The following is a 16,237-nucleotide window of genomic DNA, read 5'->3' on the forward strand; positions in this document are numbered from 1 at the left end:
ATAAGGGCATTCAGCATTGTGATCCTTCCTAATCTCTTAATATTAAAACAGATCTACATTCTTAAATTCAAATTGAAAACAATAAAGCCTATTTTCCCTCAGGAAAGAATTTTTCTTTAACAAAATTAAACCCACTCTGACTAGGCCTTGAAACTGACCAAATTCACTCTTATTTCAACCTTGTATCTGTTTTTTGTTTTTTTGTTTGTTTGTTTGTTTGGTTTGGTTTGGTTTGGTTTTTGTCTGTTGGTTGGTTGGTTTGGTTTGGGTTTTTTTTTTTTTTTAAATCTTTCTGAAAGCTGTAGAATTAGCTTAGTGATTAAGAACACTGGCTGTTCTTCCTAGCCTCCACACAGTGGCTCACAACCACCTGTAACTCCAGTTCCAAGGAATCCAACACCTTTTTCTAACCTCGGTAGGCACTGCACACATGGCACACATACATACAAGCAGAGAGAGCTCCCATTCACATATTTTTTTTTTAATTTTTAAAAACTTTCTAAAAGTATATTACAAAGTCAATCATCATCTCATGCCTTAATTTAAAATCTTAGTCAACTCAAAAAGCAAATGCAAAATAGTCTTCAACTGTTAAATTATGAGAAAAGTTATATTAGAAAAGTTAGTTTCACAAAGATAAAACAATCTATAGCAATATTAAATGACATTTTAAAAACATAAACCAATCACATAAATCATTAAACTTTTCAACTTAGCATTTTATCCAGAAAAATATTTACCAAACATATACAATATGAAATACATTGAGGTCTAGAAAATAGAAAACCATTTAAGGAACACCTGCAGAACTGTTTCCATGATCCCACAATGTACACTTGCCCCCAAACAGCTCTGCATATAATCTCATCTCCTTTAGGAGGAGGGCTTGAAGGGAGGGAAAAAAGGGGGGTTGGCATGAATGGGAAGAGAATAAGAAGGATAATAGGGAGAAATGAATATTATCAAAGTACATTTTACATATGCAAGAAATTATGAAATAAAAATATGTAAATAAATCTTCCACAACCTTTCAATGTAAGAAATAAAACTACTTGACAAAAAAAGAATTTATCAATTTAAAGATTAGAGGTGAAAAACAAATTATCATTGTCAACTACATTTGACACCAAATACAATATATGTAACTTCAAGATCAAATAAATTTTCTTTTTCCATTCATCAATCTTCATAAGATGAAGATTAAAAGTTACTATCATGAACCATAAAGACATAAGGCATAAAGAGCCAAATAATCAACAAAAATAACCCACAAAATTTATCTTCTAGCTTTGAATTCTCTTATTTTATTATTATTTATGTTTATTGTATTTTGTTGATATGTATTATGTGTACCACGTATGTCCATGCTGCCTAAAGAGGCCAGACAAGGGCATTGCCCTGGCACTGAATTACAGATGGTTGTAAGCCCTGATATGGGTACTGGAAATTGAACCCAGGTCTTCAGGAAGAATGCACAGTGCTTTTAACCCCTGTGCCATCTCTCCAGTCCTATGTTATCTATTTTTAGACAACCTGATGATTTACCAGAAATTTAAATTCAGAAGAAATTACTTCTTTAAATTCGCCAGAAAAAAAAAACGTTTTTCATAAATTTAAGTTTATTGAACTGACATTATCACTATAAACAAGTAATAATAGACTCAATAAGCATCAAGTTTCAGAAGCAAAAGCCAGCAAGACAGCTTAGTAGGGGAGAATGCTGATGACCAGAGTTCAATCCCAGGACCCAGATGGTGGTAGGAGAGAACCAACTCCCTCAGGTTGTCCTCAAGCCTCACAAATGTTATGCACTGTGTCACTCTTGTGCCCACATACATATATATACCCACACACAAAAATTAAAAATTGCAAAAAATTAAAACTACATTTTTAAAAATTTATGGAACCAAAGTAAACATTCCTTAAGCCCAAAAATATGGATACATATTTCCTGCCTTATCATCACTGATGGTTTTTAGCACTTTGCATCTGTACCAACACTTATCTTCAGAAAACAATCCACCATAAATCTGTGGAAGAAAAAGAAACATTTTTCATTTTAATGAAAAGCACACTAAATAGGTCAGGATATAAGTTAGCATCATGCACTACCGTGTGTTAATGAATACAATAACTTACCAAATCCTCCAAACATACCTGTGAGGCAGGTACTTTGTTTATACCTCTACGTATCCAAAGTCATAGTCTCATTTTCAGGAGAACCAAGATTCAAACTTCTGACTTTAGAGTCCATTATACTAGTCTACTTCTCAAAAAATAAATTTAAAAAAAAAAAGGCCACCTTCTTGGTCTTCTGGGAAAGCTATCACAATTAAGCACTTAAAATAACCACATGACTGTATAAGCACAGTCCCATCAACAGCCAGGCATACATTAAGGAGAGGCTCAGGAAACCCTGTGTCATTACGGAACAACCTCTCTGGTTCTATCGAGGAAGTCACTGCTGTTCAGTGTACTACTAGTAAACCCACTGGGCCTCTATGCTCACACAGATTTCCCTGGTTAAACTAACTGCCACAAAACAAAAGCAAAAATCATGAATCTAGGAAAGGCACAGTTAGGAGAGAGGATAATAGGGATAGTATAGAGAGATAGGGACCAGAATGCATTATAAATGTATATATGTAATTGTCAAAGAACTAAATTAAATATTAGGGCAGCCTGCAGGACAAGAAAAAGGCCATGGAAGAATCCAAGGTGACCACCATGAAAGGTCTTACAACCTCTCCTCCCCTACATGCCAGAACCAAGAAGGCTGCAGAGACCAACAGTTCCTACTTGCTCCTCACACACCTAGGAGTCTGCCAGAAGAATCAAATGACATCACCTTTCAACTCTGCATAGCCGTGTCAGCAATTCTCCGTTAAGTATTTTTTTTATTTCTGATTATTATTTAATCTCCATTCTTGCTTGTATGTTGCTTGATTTGTTGTTGTTGTTCATATAATTAAGTAGGTTTCAGGACTGTTGTCCACCAGTCCAAAATAAAGTATTCTCTATTACACTTTCCTTCCACATCTCATATAACACCTCCTCTTATTCCTACATCTCCCTTTCATCTCTATCGCCTCTTGTCTTTACTTCTTAATTACAATATTTCATAAATATAACAGCTCTTATTATCTATGGACCTAATAGTACTTCACTTCCTCGTTACTGTATACACCTTGACTGTTTTTCTTTTCTAAATAAATCTAATACTGTGGTGGATAGACTGTCAACTTGCTCAAACTGTAGTCATCTGGAGGAGGGAACCTCAACTGAGAAAATGTCTCCATATGACAGTGGTTCTCAACCTTCCTAATGCTGTGACCCTTTAATAAAGTTCCTTATGCTGTGGTGACACCCAGTGGCAAAATTACTTTCATTGCTACCTCATGACTTAATTTGCTACTATTATGAATCATAATTAAATATCTGATATTTCCAATTATCTTAGGTAACCCCTGTCAAAGGGTCATTTGACCCCCAAAGGAGTCACAAACCACTGAGAATCACTGCCATAAAATCAGGATGTGGGCCACATAGAGCATTTTCTTAACTAGTGACTGATGGGGGGGGCGCAGCTCATTGTGGGTGGTGCCATCCTGGGCTAGTGGTCCTAGGTTCTGTATGAAAGCAGACAGAGAAAGTCATGAGGAGCAAACCACTAAGCAGCACTCCTCCATGGTTTCTGTATCAGCTCCTGCCTCTGAGTCCTTGCCCTGTTTGAGTTCTTGTCCTTACTTCCTTCAATGATGAATATGGAAGTACAAGCAGAAAAAAACCCTGTCCTCCCCAACTTTCTTTTTGGTCATGGTGTTTCAGTACAGCAATAGAAACCCTAACTAACACAAATAATTAATCCTTATCCTTAACTAATCTATCTCACTACCATTATTAATTTTATTAACTAAAATCTAACTGAATCACTCCATACTACCCTTATTTATTACTTATCCTATAGCAGTTATGGAAGCCAAAGGGACCACTATCATTAACTGGTTAGTATAGTATCTCCATAATGATAATAGCAAGTAGCTGTGGTTGATCTCAAAGTTTATATCTTGCTAAGGAAGTAATAGATAATTTTACACCTAGCATGCTGAGCTCCTAACTGGGGAACTATTTTCTGAACTACACAGTCAACTCTACCACATCCAAGTCTCACAAAAACATTGCTAATACTTTAACTGAAAGAATACACCTGATAAAAAATTTTTACCAAATGAATAACACTACATGCATAAATTCCAACACAGTGACATAAGAAACACACAAAGACAATTTAATTCCTCCAAATTTTACTAATGCTACAACAACGGTATCTAACAAGAATGAATTAAATGCAATCACAAAGAACTCAAAAGACTGATTGTAATTTTATCCAAGGAAATCAAAGAAAACAAGCTCATGATTGAGGGAAAAAAAACCAGCTAAATGAAATAAGAAAGGCTAGATAAGATAGGAAGAAGAAATTGAACAAAGAGAAATATGGGGGGAAACCAATGTTTAAAATAAAAACGTAACAAGTCAAATTTAAAAAAACTCTATGAAAAGTCATGAAAGACTTAAACTAGAAAAGAAATGAAATGGAGCCCAAATAATTGGAATGCAGGGCAGTCTGACCCAGAAAGCTGACCAAGGCCACTGTGACTTAGTTCCTGGAATTTGCTAACCACCTGCAACCTCTGCCTTACAAAGCCCTAAGATAGCCAGATACCAAGAAGGTCACCCTCCCACAGGTAACTCAAGGGGGAACAAACTGCCCCTCCAGTCAATGTGTCAGCAGGGTCCTAGAGAAACAAAGAGATAGCTGCAACTCCTGTTTACTTAGGCAAGATTGATTAGCGCACCCTAAATAGCGAGACCATCTAAAACGATAAGAGCATGCTAGAGCCCATGACTCTGGTCACATACTCAATGGTCAGAGGGTCACAGCCCCTCCTTAAGTTTGTGGGTTTTGCTGTTAAAAATACCTGTGCCTGGAGAATGATGCTTTTCTCTAGCCTGTGTGCTGAGGGGGCCTGTTTGCACAAACACATCAAATCAAAATTCAGTAAGTGAAAATAAATCATTAAACAGAATATAATGAGGAAAAATACAAAGAATCAAACAAATACCTGGTTCTTTGAAAAGATAATAAAACAGACAAACCCTTAGTCAAACTACCCAAAAGAAAAAGAGACCTCAATTGATTACAGCAGCTACCAATGAAATCAGAAAATCATTAGGTCTTACCTTGAAAACATACATTCACAAAGTCAGAAATGCTAAAAGAAACTCATAAATTCCTAGATGCAAATGACCTAACAAATTAAGTCAAAGTGAACCTGAAGCAGTAATTTGAACTTTCCTATCTATAACAAATAGTGAGTCTGAAGCAATAAATTTCAAATTTCCTAACTGAAAGAATTCCAGGCCCAGATGGATTCACTGGTGAATTTTACCAAACCTTCAAGGAAGAACTACCACTAATTCTTCACAAATCTTACCATTAAAGAAAAAAGTAACATCACCCAATTCTTTTTATGAAGCTACCATTACCCTGATACCAAAAAGCAAATAAAGACACAATAACAACAAAAAGAAAATTAGAGATTTCCATGATAAAATTACACACAAAAAAATTTCTCAACAAAATACCTGCAAATTAAATATAAAAGCACATCAAAAAGATCATCTACCACAACCAGGCTGTCTTTATTCCAGAGATGAAGGAATAGCTTAATATACATAAATCAACTCCCTATGACTAATCAGTCAAGGAAATCCCAAAAAAGCAGAGGGTACTGCAACTGCTCTTGGCTCATCATAACTAGTACCTTGGTTGTAAGACATAGAGAAACCAAACTGCAATGTATCTGAAAACTTCTCCCTGCTTGTTATCTTTCATAGTGCTATATAGTGTGCTACACTGCACTGGGTAAGAAAAGTCATTCATGGCACTACCCAGAAGTAAACCCTGAATACTACAACGTTGTCCTACCAGGCAAGGTGCAACAGTGGTACTAACCAACCATTTTCTGACTGGATCTGAGACCCACTCCATAGGAGGGTGTTCATGTCTGGCACTGTTAACCTGGTCAAAAGCCCATAACTTGGAAGGTCATAGGCTATAGGGGAGAACCCACTCCTGCTGTTTTGCTAAGTGGTAATGCTGTCAAACTGCTTTCTAAATATGTATGGCCTGATTAGCTTATCACCTTGATACAAGCTAGAGTTATTCTGAAAGAGGGAAGCTCAACTGCGAAAATGCCCCCACCAGACTGGCCTGTGAGCAAACCTGTGAGCTCACTGTACATGAGGCCACCCCTGGGCAGGTAGTCCTGAGCTGTGTAACAAAGTAGATTGAGCAAGCCAGAAAGCAGTGTTCCTCCACAGACTCTGCTTCAGTCCCTGTCTTGGGTTTCTGCCCTGACCTCCCTTGATGTGATGAACTACAATTCGCAAGGTGAAATAAACTTTCCTTCCCAAGTTGCCTTTGGTCACGGTATTTGACATAGCAATGGAAAACACACTAAGACAACTTACTTTATACCAACAGATCAGTGCTGCTTTCAACCTTGGCTAGAGAAGCTGTTTCTGCAATGGGCAGCATTTAATACAGCAACTCTTTATTAGTTCAAGTGCTAAGGGTAAGTGACTACTGTGTCACTTACTAGATGGAAGATCTATATCAACCTCTAAGCACAGAGAATATCGTGGAAGGGAGGGTAGAAAGACTATAAAAGTTGAAGGATGAGAACAAATGCTGGAAAATGCACTCTCCTGGACATAACATGGCCCATGCATTCCCAAACTCACTCCAGCAATTACAGGCATCAGACTTAGCCATGATCAGTCCACATTCTAGAAGGGAGCACTAATTGGGCTCAGTGAGTTACAAAAAAATACAGAGAGAAAAAGCATAAAAATTGGAGGGAAGTTATTATAGGGTGTCTGGGAGGAATGGGTGAAGGGATTTGGGGTTAGACAGGATCAAGATATATTGTACACATATATGAAATTGTCAAACAATAAATAAGATATTCCAAAAGAGAAAAGAAACACCAGTTAAAAAAAATAAGTTAAAAATAAATTTTTAAAAAGGTATTTTAAATTTTTTAAAAAGCATCTTACTGGGGTTTTTTTATTTGTTTATTTATTTATTTATAATGTATACTGTATTCTGTCTGCACATATGCCTGCAGGCCAGAAGAGGACAGCAGGTCTCATTACAGATGGTTGTGAGCCACCATATGGTTGCTAGGAATTAACTCAGGATCTCTGCAAGAGCAGAGCTCTTAACTGCTGAGCCATCTCTCCAGCCCCCCATATCTGATTGTTCTAATGTCTAAAAAAACAAGTAAAATATTTTTATACATAAACATGTCAAGAATATTCTATTTAAGTCTAATCCTGAACCTGGTGGAATCTGCATTTTCTATGAGTCAAGAATGATTTTTAGACTTTTTACTTTATATAAGGACATTAGAAACACTTTTGCCAAGAAAAAAATTAAAACTCTCTCGTTTCTGTGTTCTTAGTTAACTTTTGGAGGCCAATGCATTATCAGCTTTGCTGTGCATTCGTCTCTGCTGTATGAGTATAAGTAACAGTCACTTGTCAAGGACTTGGAAGGCTGCTTCTGATGAAAGCACTGATTCTCTATTGGGCCTACAGATGTCTAATTCGAGATTGGAACCAAAATGAAAGGCTTGGCATCTCTGTGTCATTTAGATTTTAACATTTTGGTTATGTGTGAAAATATCAGACTACAGAAGACACAGGAAGGTGTAGCACCCAAGTTCTTCAAAGATTTATGCCTATTCTCAGTAAAGACAAATACTTTTCCTGTCTCTTTTCATCATTACTTCTATACTGTAACTCCTCAGTTCCCCGAAGCTGTGAGGCTAAACTGTAAGCAGAGATTCCATTTCTCCATTTTTTGGCCAATAAGTAAAGTTCTCTTTTCGTTTATCGCTGCCTCTTGAATCACTGTTTAATCAAGCAACAAGAAAATCAAATGCTTTCTGCTGCATGATTAACTGATAATTAGATAGTATTATTAAATACCAAATTTATACTTTAGTTTAATGATGTTTAATAAAAAAAAACAAAAATTATGAGTTCTGCTGCCTCAGCTCTACTGGCATTTGTGACTGAATGGTTCTTTATTTGGAGGTGAAGAGCTGTAAAGGGTGTTTGCCATCCATCATTCCTTTTGGCATCACCCATTAGAAACTTATAGCACCACTTCCAGTTATGACAACCAAAAGCAATCTCCTTCCACTATCAACTGTCTCCTAAAAGTGTTAGTGTAAGACACAAAAGTCACTCCAGAGTGATAACCACCTAAAAACACACATTCTCAGTGGAGGCAGTATTGTCTCCATGGGAACAAAAAGTAGATTTGGAAGAATAACATACAAGGGAAAGCTTAGTTACTACAATGGTTCATGGATCTCCTAAATCCCACCCTTCCTGGCAACATACACAATTTATCAATAGTATGATATTATAATGTCTTGTTGCAGAAGCCCCACTAAGAAAAAGACTAGTCTAAAATGCTTCTTAGGAGGAAATAATGAAAGCAACCAGCAAGCTCAGCCAAAACAATTGAGCCCCAGCTTCAATGGCATACCCTGTCTCAAAAGAAGTGAAGTGGAAAGCAATAGAAAAAGACACACCCATTCTCTGGCCTCCATAAGCACAGGCAATTCTCTCTCTCTCTCTCTCTCTCTCTCTCTCTCTCTCTCTCTCTCTCTCTCTGTGTGTGTGTGTGTGTGTGTGTGTGTGTGTGTGTGTGTGTGTATCTATCTCTATTTCTCTATCTCCATCTATCTATCTCCCTTGCCTTCCCTCTCCCTCTGATTCCCTTCTCTTCCTCTCTTCTCCTTCCTCCCCCATTCTCCCATATCTAAGTGAAGAATTGAAGAGGGAAAGAGAAATCACATACCAAAAAAGAAAATATTAATATAGGTAAGATTTCAAATGATACCCAGAAGGTAATCAAGTTAGCCACAGACTAGGAACAAATATTAGTCATACATATATAAGACAAAAGACTTACACCAATATAGAGGGTTAAGATGCAGCTCTATTGGTAGATGTCTCACTGAACATGCACTAGACCCCCGACACTTGATCAAGAGTCTTCCATATTTAGTTTATATCATAATTTCTGTTCATAGTTATCTTTAATAAACCTGCTATAACTATAGTTTATAGAAATTCTAAAAATCTGTCTTTTCTGTTCAATAGGCTCCAAATTCCAAAATCTATAAATTCTAAAATGTAGAATAGTAGACATGCAAGATGAAATGATTATATCCAGGAATAAAGCTTACCTTCTTAGGATCAAGATTCCCAAAAACTGAATTAGCATGAGGACAAACTTCAGATAGTGAGCAACCGATCTTCATAATATCCTTATTTCTACTAACATTCTAAGAAGAAAACATGAGATTCAATAAATCCCGATGGTATTATATATAATACCTGAGGGGCCTACTAAGGAATAACACTTAAAGGATTTAGAACATTGGGAATTAGATCAAATTCTTGTGCTATCATTTTCATAATTCAAATGAATTCACAGAAGAACTGATATTGAACCACATGAAGCTTACTAGCAACAAGCTCAGGTCATGTAGAATTCAAATAAAGTGCCAAATACTATTAAATTATGCTAAGCAAGTTCCTTAGAGACTGGGTAATTCCAAGGCTGGTAGCTACAGAAAATAAAAAGTGATCAATGGAAGAATAAGACATGTTTAGAAGACAAGGAACCAACCTATGTATTTTGGCCAATTCCTGTTCCATTGACCAGAGATGAAGAATTCAAACAGCAAAAATAAATAATAACAGCAATGGATTACTGCCTGTGACATATCCTGTAGTCACATAAGCTAAATTATTGAACAACTAAGTAGCAGAGAAGAAACGACTCCTCCGTACAGAGGAACACTTAATAAATACAACAGGAATAAAGAAATTTGAAAGGAAAGAAAGTGAAAGTCCAGTACAATACTAAGAAAAAAAATTCAAAATTACAAGTGAAAAGAACAAAACTAGTCAATCAAATGTATCTTTCTCTAAAGCATTTGTTAATTACAAAAGAAAAAATATTATTTTTTAAGTGAACAACCAAACCAAGTAGATTAAAGTTAATATATCCAAAAAGACATGACATCAAGAACCCCAATACAATCAATGCACACTGGACACAACATTATCTTTGGGTATTTTGGACAATTTATGAGAAATAACCAAATAAACCCATATTAAAGATATTCTATAAAAATACTAAGATACATCCAAAACATCCAAAGTCAGGACAAAGGTTAGAGGACTCTTAAAGATACAATGAGGATCTTAGAATGGATCATGGAATGGGGGAATGAAATTTAAAATAAAGACTATAAACAGTTCAATTAATAGTACTGTGCCAGTATTAACTGCCAGGCTTTTGTCCTGTGCTGTGGTTATACAAGAAATTAGTATTTGTGGAAGCTGAGTGAGAAGTACACAAAAAGCCTTTATATTGATTTTGTAATTTTCCTGTGAGTTTATTTCACAGTAGAAGAAATTAAATAAAAGCTGGGAGTGACACTGCACACCTGTAAGTAACCCCAGCACCTGAGAGGCAGGAATGCAGGGGGACCCTGAGTTTGAAGTCAGCTGGGCTCTGCAGTGACACGCTGTCTCAACAACACAAAATCAAGTATCAATAGACACACACATCACATCAAGCTTTATATAGAAACACAAAAATATTCAATGAGGCCACAATGTCTGGTGATAGAAAACCTCTCAGAGCATTTCTAAGACATCAAACACAAACTGAATACCATGGCTTTCTGTTTTGTTTTAAGAAAGAGAAAGAACATGAAGTTCTTTAGGTAGGGAGGTGGGTGAGGGTCCAGGAATTAGGGAATAATAATATCAAAATATACTGTATGAAATTCTCAAAGAATAAAAAATGTAAAAATTAAAACAGGAAAAGTATTTTAAAATATTATTTTATAGATATGAATGGTATATGTAATCAAATTAATTAATAAGTTAGATATAATTAATGTTATTTGTAAAAATTAGGCTACCCCAAACCTCCAGCAATGGAACTGTTCACCAATTAAGTAGGTAAAACACAAAATTTCTGAGAGTGACTTAGACCTAGGCCAACTTGGAAAAGTGCTGCTGTGAGACTTAAAGTTCTTCTGAGATGTCTATAATTCCTTCAATGTCATCAGAGACTGTTAGTCCATTGTATTCCAAACTGGTCCATGACCAGATCATGAACAAAACTTTATTTTGAATGGGGGAGGGGGGGTTGGAGGACGTATGAACCACAATATGTTGAATAAAATTCTCAAAAGAATAAAAATAAGAAAAATAATGTGTATGTGTTAAACGCACACACACGCACACACACACACACACACACACACACACACACGGGGGGAAAATCCACACACACAGGTCACAAAGCTAACTTGTTTTTAATCAAGTTTTTTGAGTAATAAAAAAAACAAACAAACAAAATAAAAAAGTTTGTTTTCAAGAAACAGTCTAACAATCTTCAAAAAAGACCTCTAGATGGGGCTATAACTTCACAAATACAACAGTACATGCCTTCCTGGCCCTATTGAATATAATTTTGAAGTCCCAATCTTGACAATTTTCTTGTTTAATTCAGCTGTATTACAAGCATATTATTCAACCTGGGAAAACTAAACTACAAGCTGTGGTCATTTGAATTTGTGTCTTATGCTACGTGATTTCATCAAAATTAGGTAATGAGAATGAAAACAAAAATACATTTATTCTTAGGTTTTTATTTTGCTTTTGTTGGAAAAGGCTTGGACTAAGAAAGAATAAGGTAGACAGAAAAGAGAAACCAACCAAGCTTCTATTTACCTGGGCCCAAAATGTTACTGCATCTTCTACATGACTTCCAACAACATCTTCAACTAAAATAAAATCACAATACAAAAAAAAAAAATTAGAACTTAATATCCTTTCGCTCTTATACCCCCAAACAATATTTAATCCAGTACCTTTATTGTAATGTGTGTCCTCATCCATTTGGACAAGTCCTGAAAAACTAACAATTCAATACCTTGAATTAGGTTTTAATATCTATTAACAATGAAAAAAATCTAAACCACATATGTTTAAATTCTTTAAAGTGTTTTTCCTAGTAGGGCTATCAAAACTCAAACTCTATAGGAAAAATTGCCTCTCATGATTGTTTCTTGTATTTATTCTGAATATATTGTAGTTTTCAATGTCGAACTGTATCATGCCTATCCCTATCATTATCTTTAGCCAAACGTTTACAGATTTACCTTAAGTTAACTCACACATTTTGATCACTTAATAAATCAATACTCTGGAACAACATGCATATTTTTGTGCTTGTGTGCATGGGTGCAAGCAAGTGTGAGTGTGAGCATGTATGGGTGTTTTGCCTGTATGTATGTATGTCTGTGAACCACATGCATGTAGTCGATGCTGAGGCCAGAAGGGGGCTCCATCAGATCCACTAGGATTGGAGTTACAGCCAGTTGTAAACTGCCATGTTAGTGTTTCTAGAGAACTAAGGTTCAACTTCTAACAAAACTACACTGCCCCCAAATCTCAGCATGTAGGAGGGAAAGTGAACCCCAGTCCTCTAGAAAAACAACCAGGGCTCTTTAACTGCTGAGCCCTCTAGCCCCCATGTTCTTAAAAAAAATTAAAATAAAATAAAAAATACCCTCTCAAACAAGAGAAAGACTCCCACAATAAAACAAAGAGAAATGCTACAAATGGCTAGGACTGGCATCTATTTTTTTAAAAATACCCTGGAATTAAAAACTGAAATATATCAAATTTTGTCTAATCAAAAGGCATTTCATTACTAATATTTTAATAACTAAAAGCTATTTTTTAAAAAAGTCTACTTCTTCACAATTTTATCTCAACACACCAGAAACCACACTTTCCACTCATGAATCTTAAAATGATACAAGTATGTAATATTTCATACTATTCAATTACAACTGATTTTATTTCCTTCTCAGAAAAGACACAAAAGGTATATATCAACAGCCTTCACCCTCTAAAGCAAAACCTGGTGAGAAATACTTTCTCCAAACTGATCACTAGGGTTTGGTTTGGGGTTTGGGGTTTGGTTTGGTTTGGTTTGATTCTTCGAGACAGGGTTTCTCTATGTATTCTTAGCTGGCCTCGAACTTGCTCTGTAGACCAGGCCGGCCTCAAACTCAGAGATCCTCCTGCCTCTGCCTCCCAAGTGCTAGAATTAAAGATGTGTGCAGCCATAGCCGTGTTCTTGGTTTAAAAGTAAAAAAGTTTACTTTGGAAATCCTGCCACATGGTTTAACAAACGGCTTTCTAGAATTATTTTAAGTCGTTTTTAAGACTTGCCAAGGTAGCTTTACGGAACCGTAATGGCTGTGAGCAGAGGTGGCCGGCCGAATGGTGGGCCTGAGTCTCACTTTGAAATGAGGCCGGGGAAGAAGCGAAGGAAGCCCCTCCACACTTGCTCTCTGGGGGAGCTTGGAAGGTTAAACCACAGAATTCGCCAGGAGGGGAAGAAATACTCCACACGGTGGGTCTACTCACGAAGAAGCTGGGTGCCGTCGAGCTCGCAGGGGCAGGCGGCCCGAGGGCGGCGGGAGGCCCGGGGTGGGGGAACAGGCCTCATCCCCGACCCTGAACGCTAAATGCGGGCGGCGCGGACAACGGCGCCCCGGAAACGGCCCCCGTCACCCCCACCACCAGGACTACGACTAACCTCACACTTTCCGCCTCAGCCGGCCCAGCGAAGAGCCGCTGGCCCCACATGCCAGGCGCTCCGCTTGCCCGCCCACCTCGCAGGCCAGCCCTCCGAGCTCTTACCGCGCGAGCTTCCGCACCTCCGCACCCGCACTGCGCCTGCGCGCGCCGTGCTGCTGCGGCGCCACGGCGGCGGCGTATGGAGCGCGGCGGCAGTCACGTGGCCCGGCCGCCGCCGCCAGGCCTCGAGTACCGCGAGGCTGTCCAGGCCGCATCCCGCCGGCCGCAAGGAAGGCTGCGCGCCCGCGTGCACGGGCAATTTATAGGACGCCACCCCCCCCCCCGCACCGGCCAGCCAATGGCTGCTTCCTCTCACCAGGTGGCAGTGACGTAAGGCCGCGGCGTGGGGTTGCGTGGGTTTTCCTCATTTGTTCACGGAGGTTTAAACTACAAGAGGAAGAAAAAATAAACACATAAAGCCAAAATTGGGAGGAACCGGATTGTCTTTTCCCACGGTGGGAAAGAAATAACTTGCTAAGCCACAGTGCCTTTTTCAATTGCTTGATACACGTTTCTCCCTGAACCTTGGCAGCCACATCTAACATGGGGGAGGGGGAGTCTTTTCCCCTCAGGACATTACCAGGGGAGGGGAATTTGTGAGGCTGAGCTATCCCATTACCGGCAAGTGTTACACGTGGCACAAACATCACACAGCTGAAAACCATCTCTAGTTGATTTGTTTTGCAAAGCTGGGAATTGAACCCAAATCCTACTGCAGGGTCAAACCACTGAACTACAACCCTAGCCCTCCAATTAATTTCTAAAGCTTGAAGTATAATTTGCATAAACTGCAGATATCAATATGTTTTATACCACAATAAAACATTTCCATCAACTTCGAAAGTTTCCTCACAGTAACCTGGCTCTCCCTGTTTCTTCATACCGAGCGTTAATTTTAATTTTCTGAAAGTGTTAACTGGATCGTATATAATGATCATTTTTATCTGCCTTCTTTCAAATGGCATGGATATTTTAAGATAATTCCATCTGTTTTCTTGTGTATATCACTAGCTTGTAACTTTTTATCACTGCGCACTAGTCCACTATGGATACATAACACTTTTTCTACATTTCTGTGGACATAGGGATGCCTTCCACTTTAGAATGGTTTCAAATAAAGCTGCTATGGTCTGCAGGTCTTTGCGTGGACATACTGTTTTCATTTCCATTGGGATTATGTCCCCTAGGGGATGGCTAAATGGTAGGGAAGTGTGTGTAAGAAACTGCTAGACTAACAAAGAAGCCACACTAATTTATAAGTCAAAGTGTGATGTCCCGTCACAAGCTCCCGATCCTGCCCTCCTGACTGTGACCTCGGGACATTCCAAAGCACCACTGAAGTACCCCATGCCTTTGATGTGTGCTCTGTTCTTACTCCTAATAAGAGACCTTGCAGAGTGATTACATTCAACTTCCTACCTTCTTGACTGAACCTTTCTCTTGGTGACTGTCATCCTACAGAGTCCCTTCAGAGGCATGTCGTGACTCCCTTTTCCAGGACCCGTGAGTATAAGGAACCCTTTCATCACTTGTTTCTTTAGAATTTACACAGCATTACTAGAATGCTCCTTAAAGATTCTGCACGGAGGATTCACTTCCCCTCAGTGTTTTCCAAAGGATTTATCTGTTTTGCAAAATAAAGGGAGGTAAAGTGTGGAATTATTTACACTTTTAGTAACTATAGAATCTACGGCAACAGCAACAGTCACATTCCTAACAGTCACAATTTGTGTCATCATTCCCTCTCTCAGACACACACTGATCAGTCACAGTACAAGCTTACTGTGACTTCCTTTCCTTTTTCTGCTGTTTTCATCTTATGATCGGATTTTTATTATTTCCTCTTTACTATTTAGTTCTCTTGGTTATTTTTTAACACCTCCGAGTAATGGCTCTTATTGCAACATTTCCACACATGCACATAATTGTCTTGACCCGTGCACACCCAGTCACACTTACTTCACTCCCTTCCTGGCCGTCTTCTTCCTTCATAGCCCTTCTCCTTTCATGTTTCTTTTTCTGGATTCTTCATTAGAAGAATCTGTGTCTGTCTTTCTGAGTCCACCTTATTTCACTTAAAATGGTGATTTCCTGTTCTATCCATTTTTCTGCAAATGACATTTAATTCTTCTCAAGCTGAATAGTAAGTAGTTCATGGCATAAAACAAGGCAAGATTCTTTACCCATCCCTTCACTTATGGGTATCTAGGCTGAGTCCATACCTTTTCCCAGTCCTAACTCGGTTCTGTATTTTTCATTTTGATTGGTAAATAAGTACTTGAAAACATATTTGAGAGTAAAAATATAATACCCAATATGAAGTGCCACAGCTTCAATTCTGAATGGCTATTCTGACCATATCAAAGTTTGTTGAATTTTGGTGTGTAGTGTTTTTGATTTGTAGCTTTTT

General features: G+C 38.0%; 1 protein-coding gene across 1 annotated transcript in view; it reads right to left on the minus strand.

The window, feature by feature from the left end:
* Stk31 (serine/threonine kinase 31) overlaps positions 1–13,845 on the minus strand; it is an 85,729-nt gene extending 71,884 nt beyond the window's left edge. Inside the window, 5 exon segments of the mRNA XM_051203045.1 lie at positions 1,956–2,030; positions 9,333–9,431; positions 11,905–11,957; positions 12,045–12,091; positions 13,787–13,845. Coding sequence (XP_051059002.1) covers positions 1,956–2,030; positions 9,333–9,431; positions 11,905–11,957; positions 12,045–12,091; positions 13,787–13,836 — 324 coding nt within the window. The 5' untranslated portion in view covers positions 13,837–13,845.
* Between the last annotated feature and the right edge of the window lie 2,392 nt (positions 13,846–16,237).

The sequence above is a fragment of the Phodopus roborovskii genome, unplaced genomic scaffold, assembly GCF_943737965.1.
Source record: "Phodopus roborovskii unplaced genomic scaffold, PHOROB, whole genome shotgun sequence".
Taxonomy (NCBI): Eukaryota; Metazoa; Chordata; class Mammalia; order Rodentia; family Cricetidae; genus Phodopus; species Phodopus roborovskii.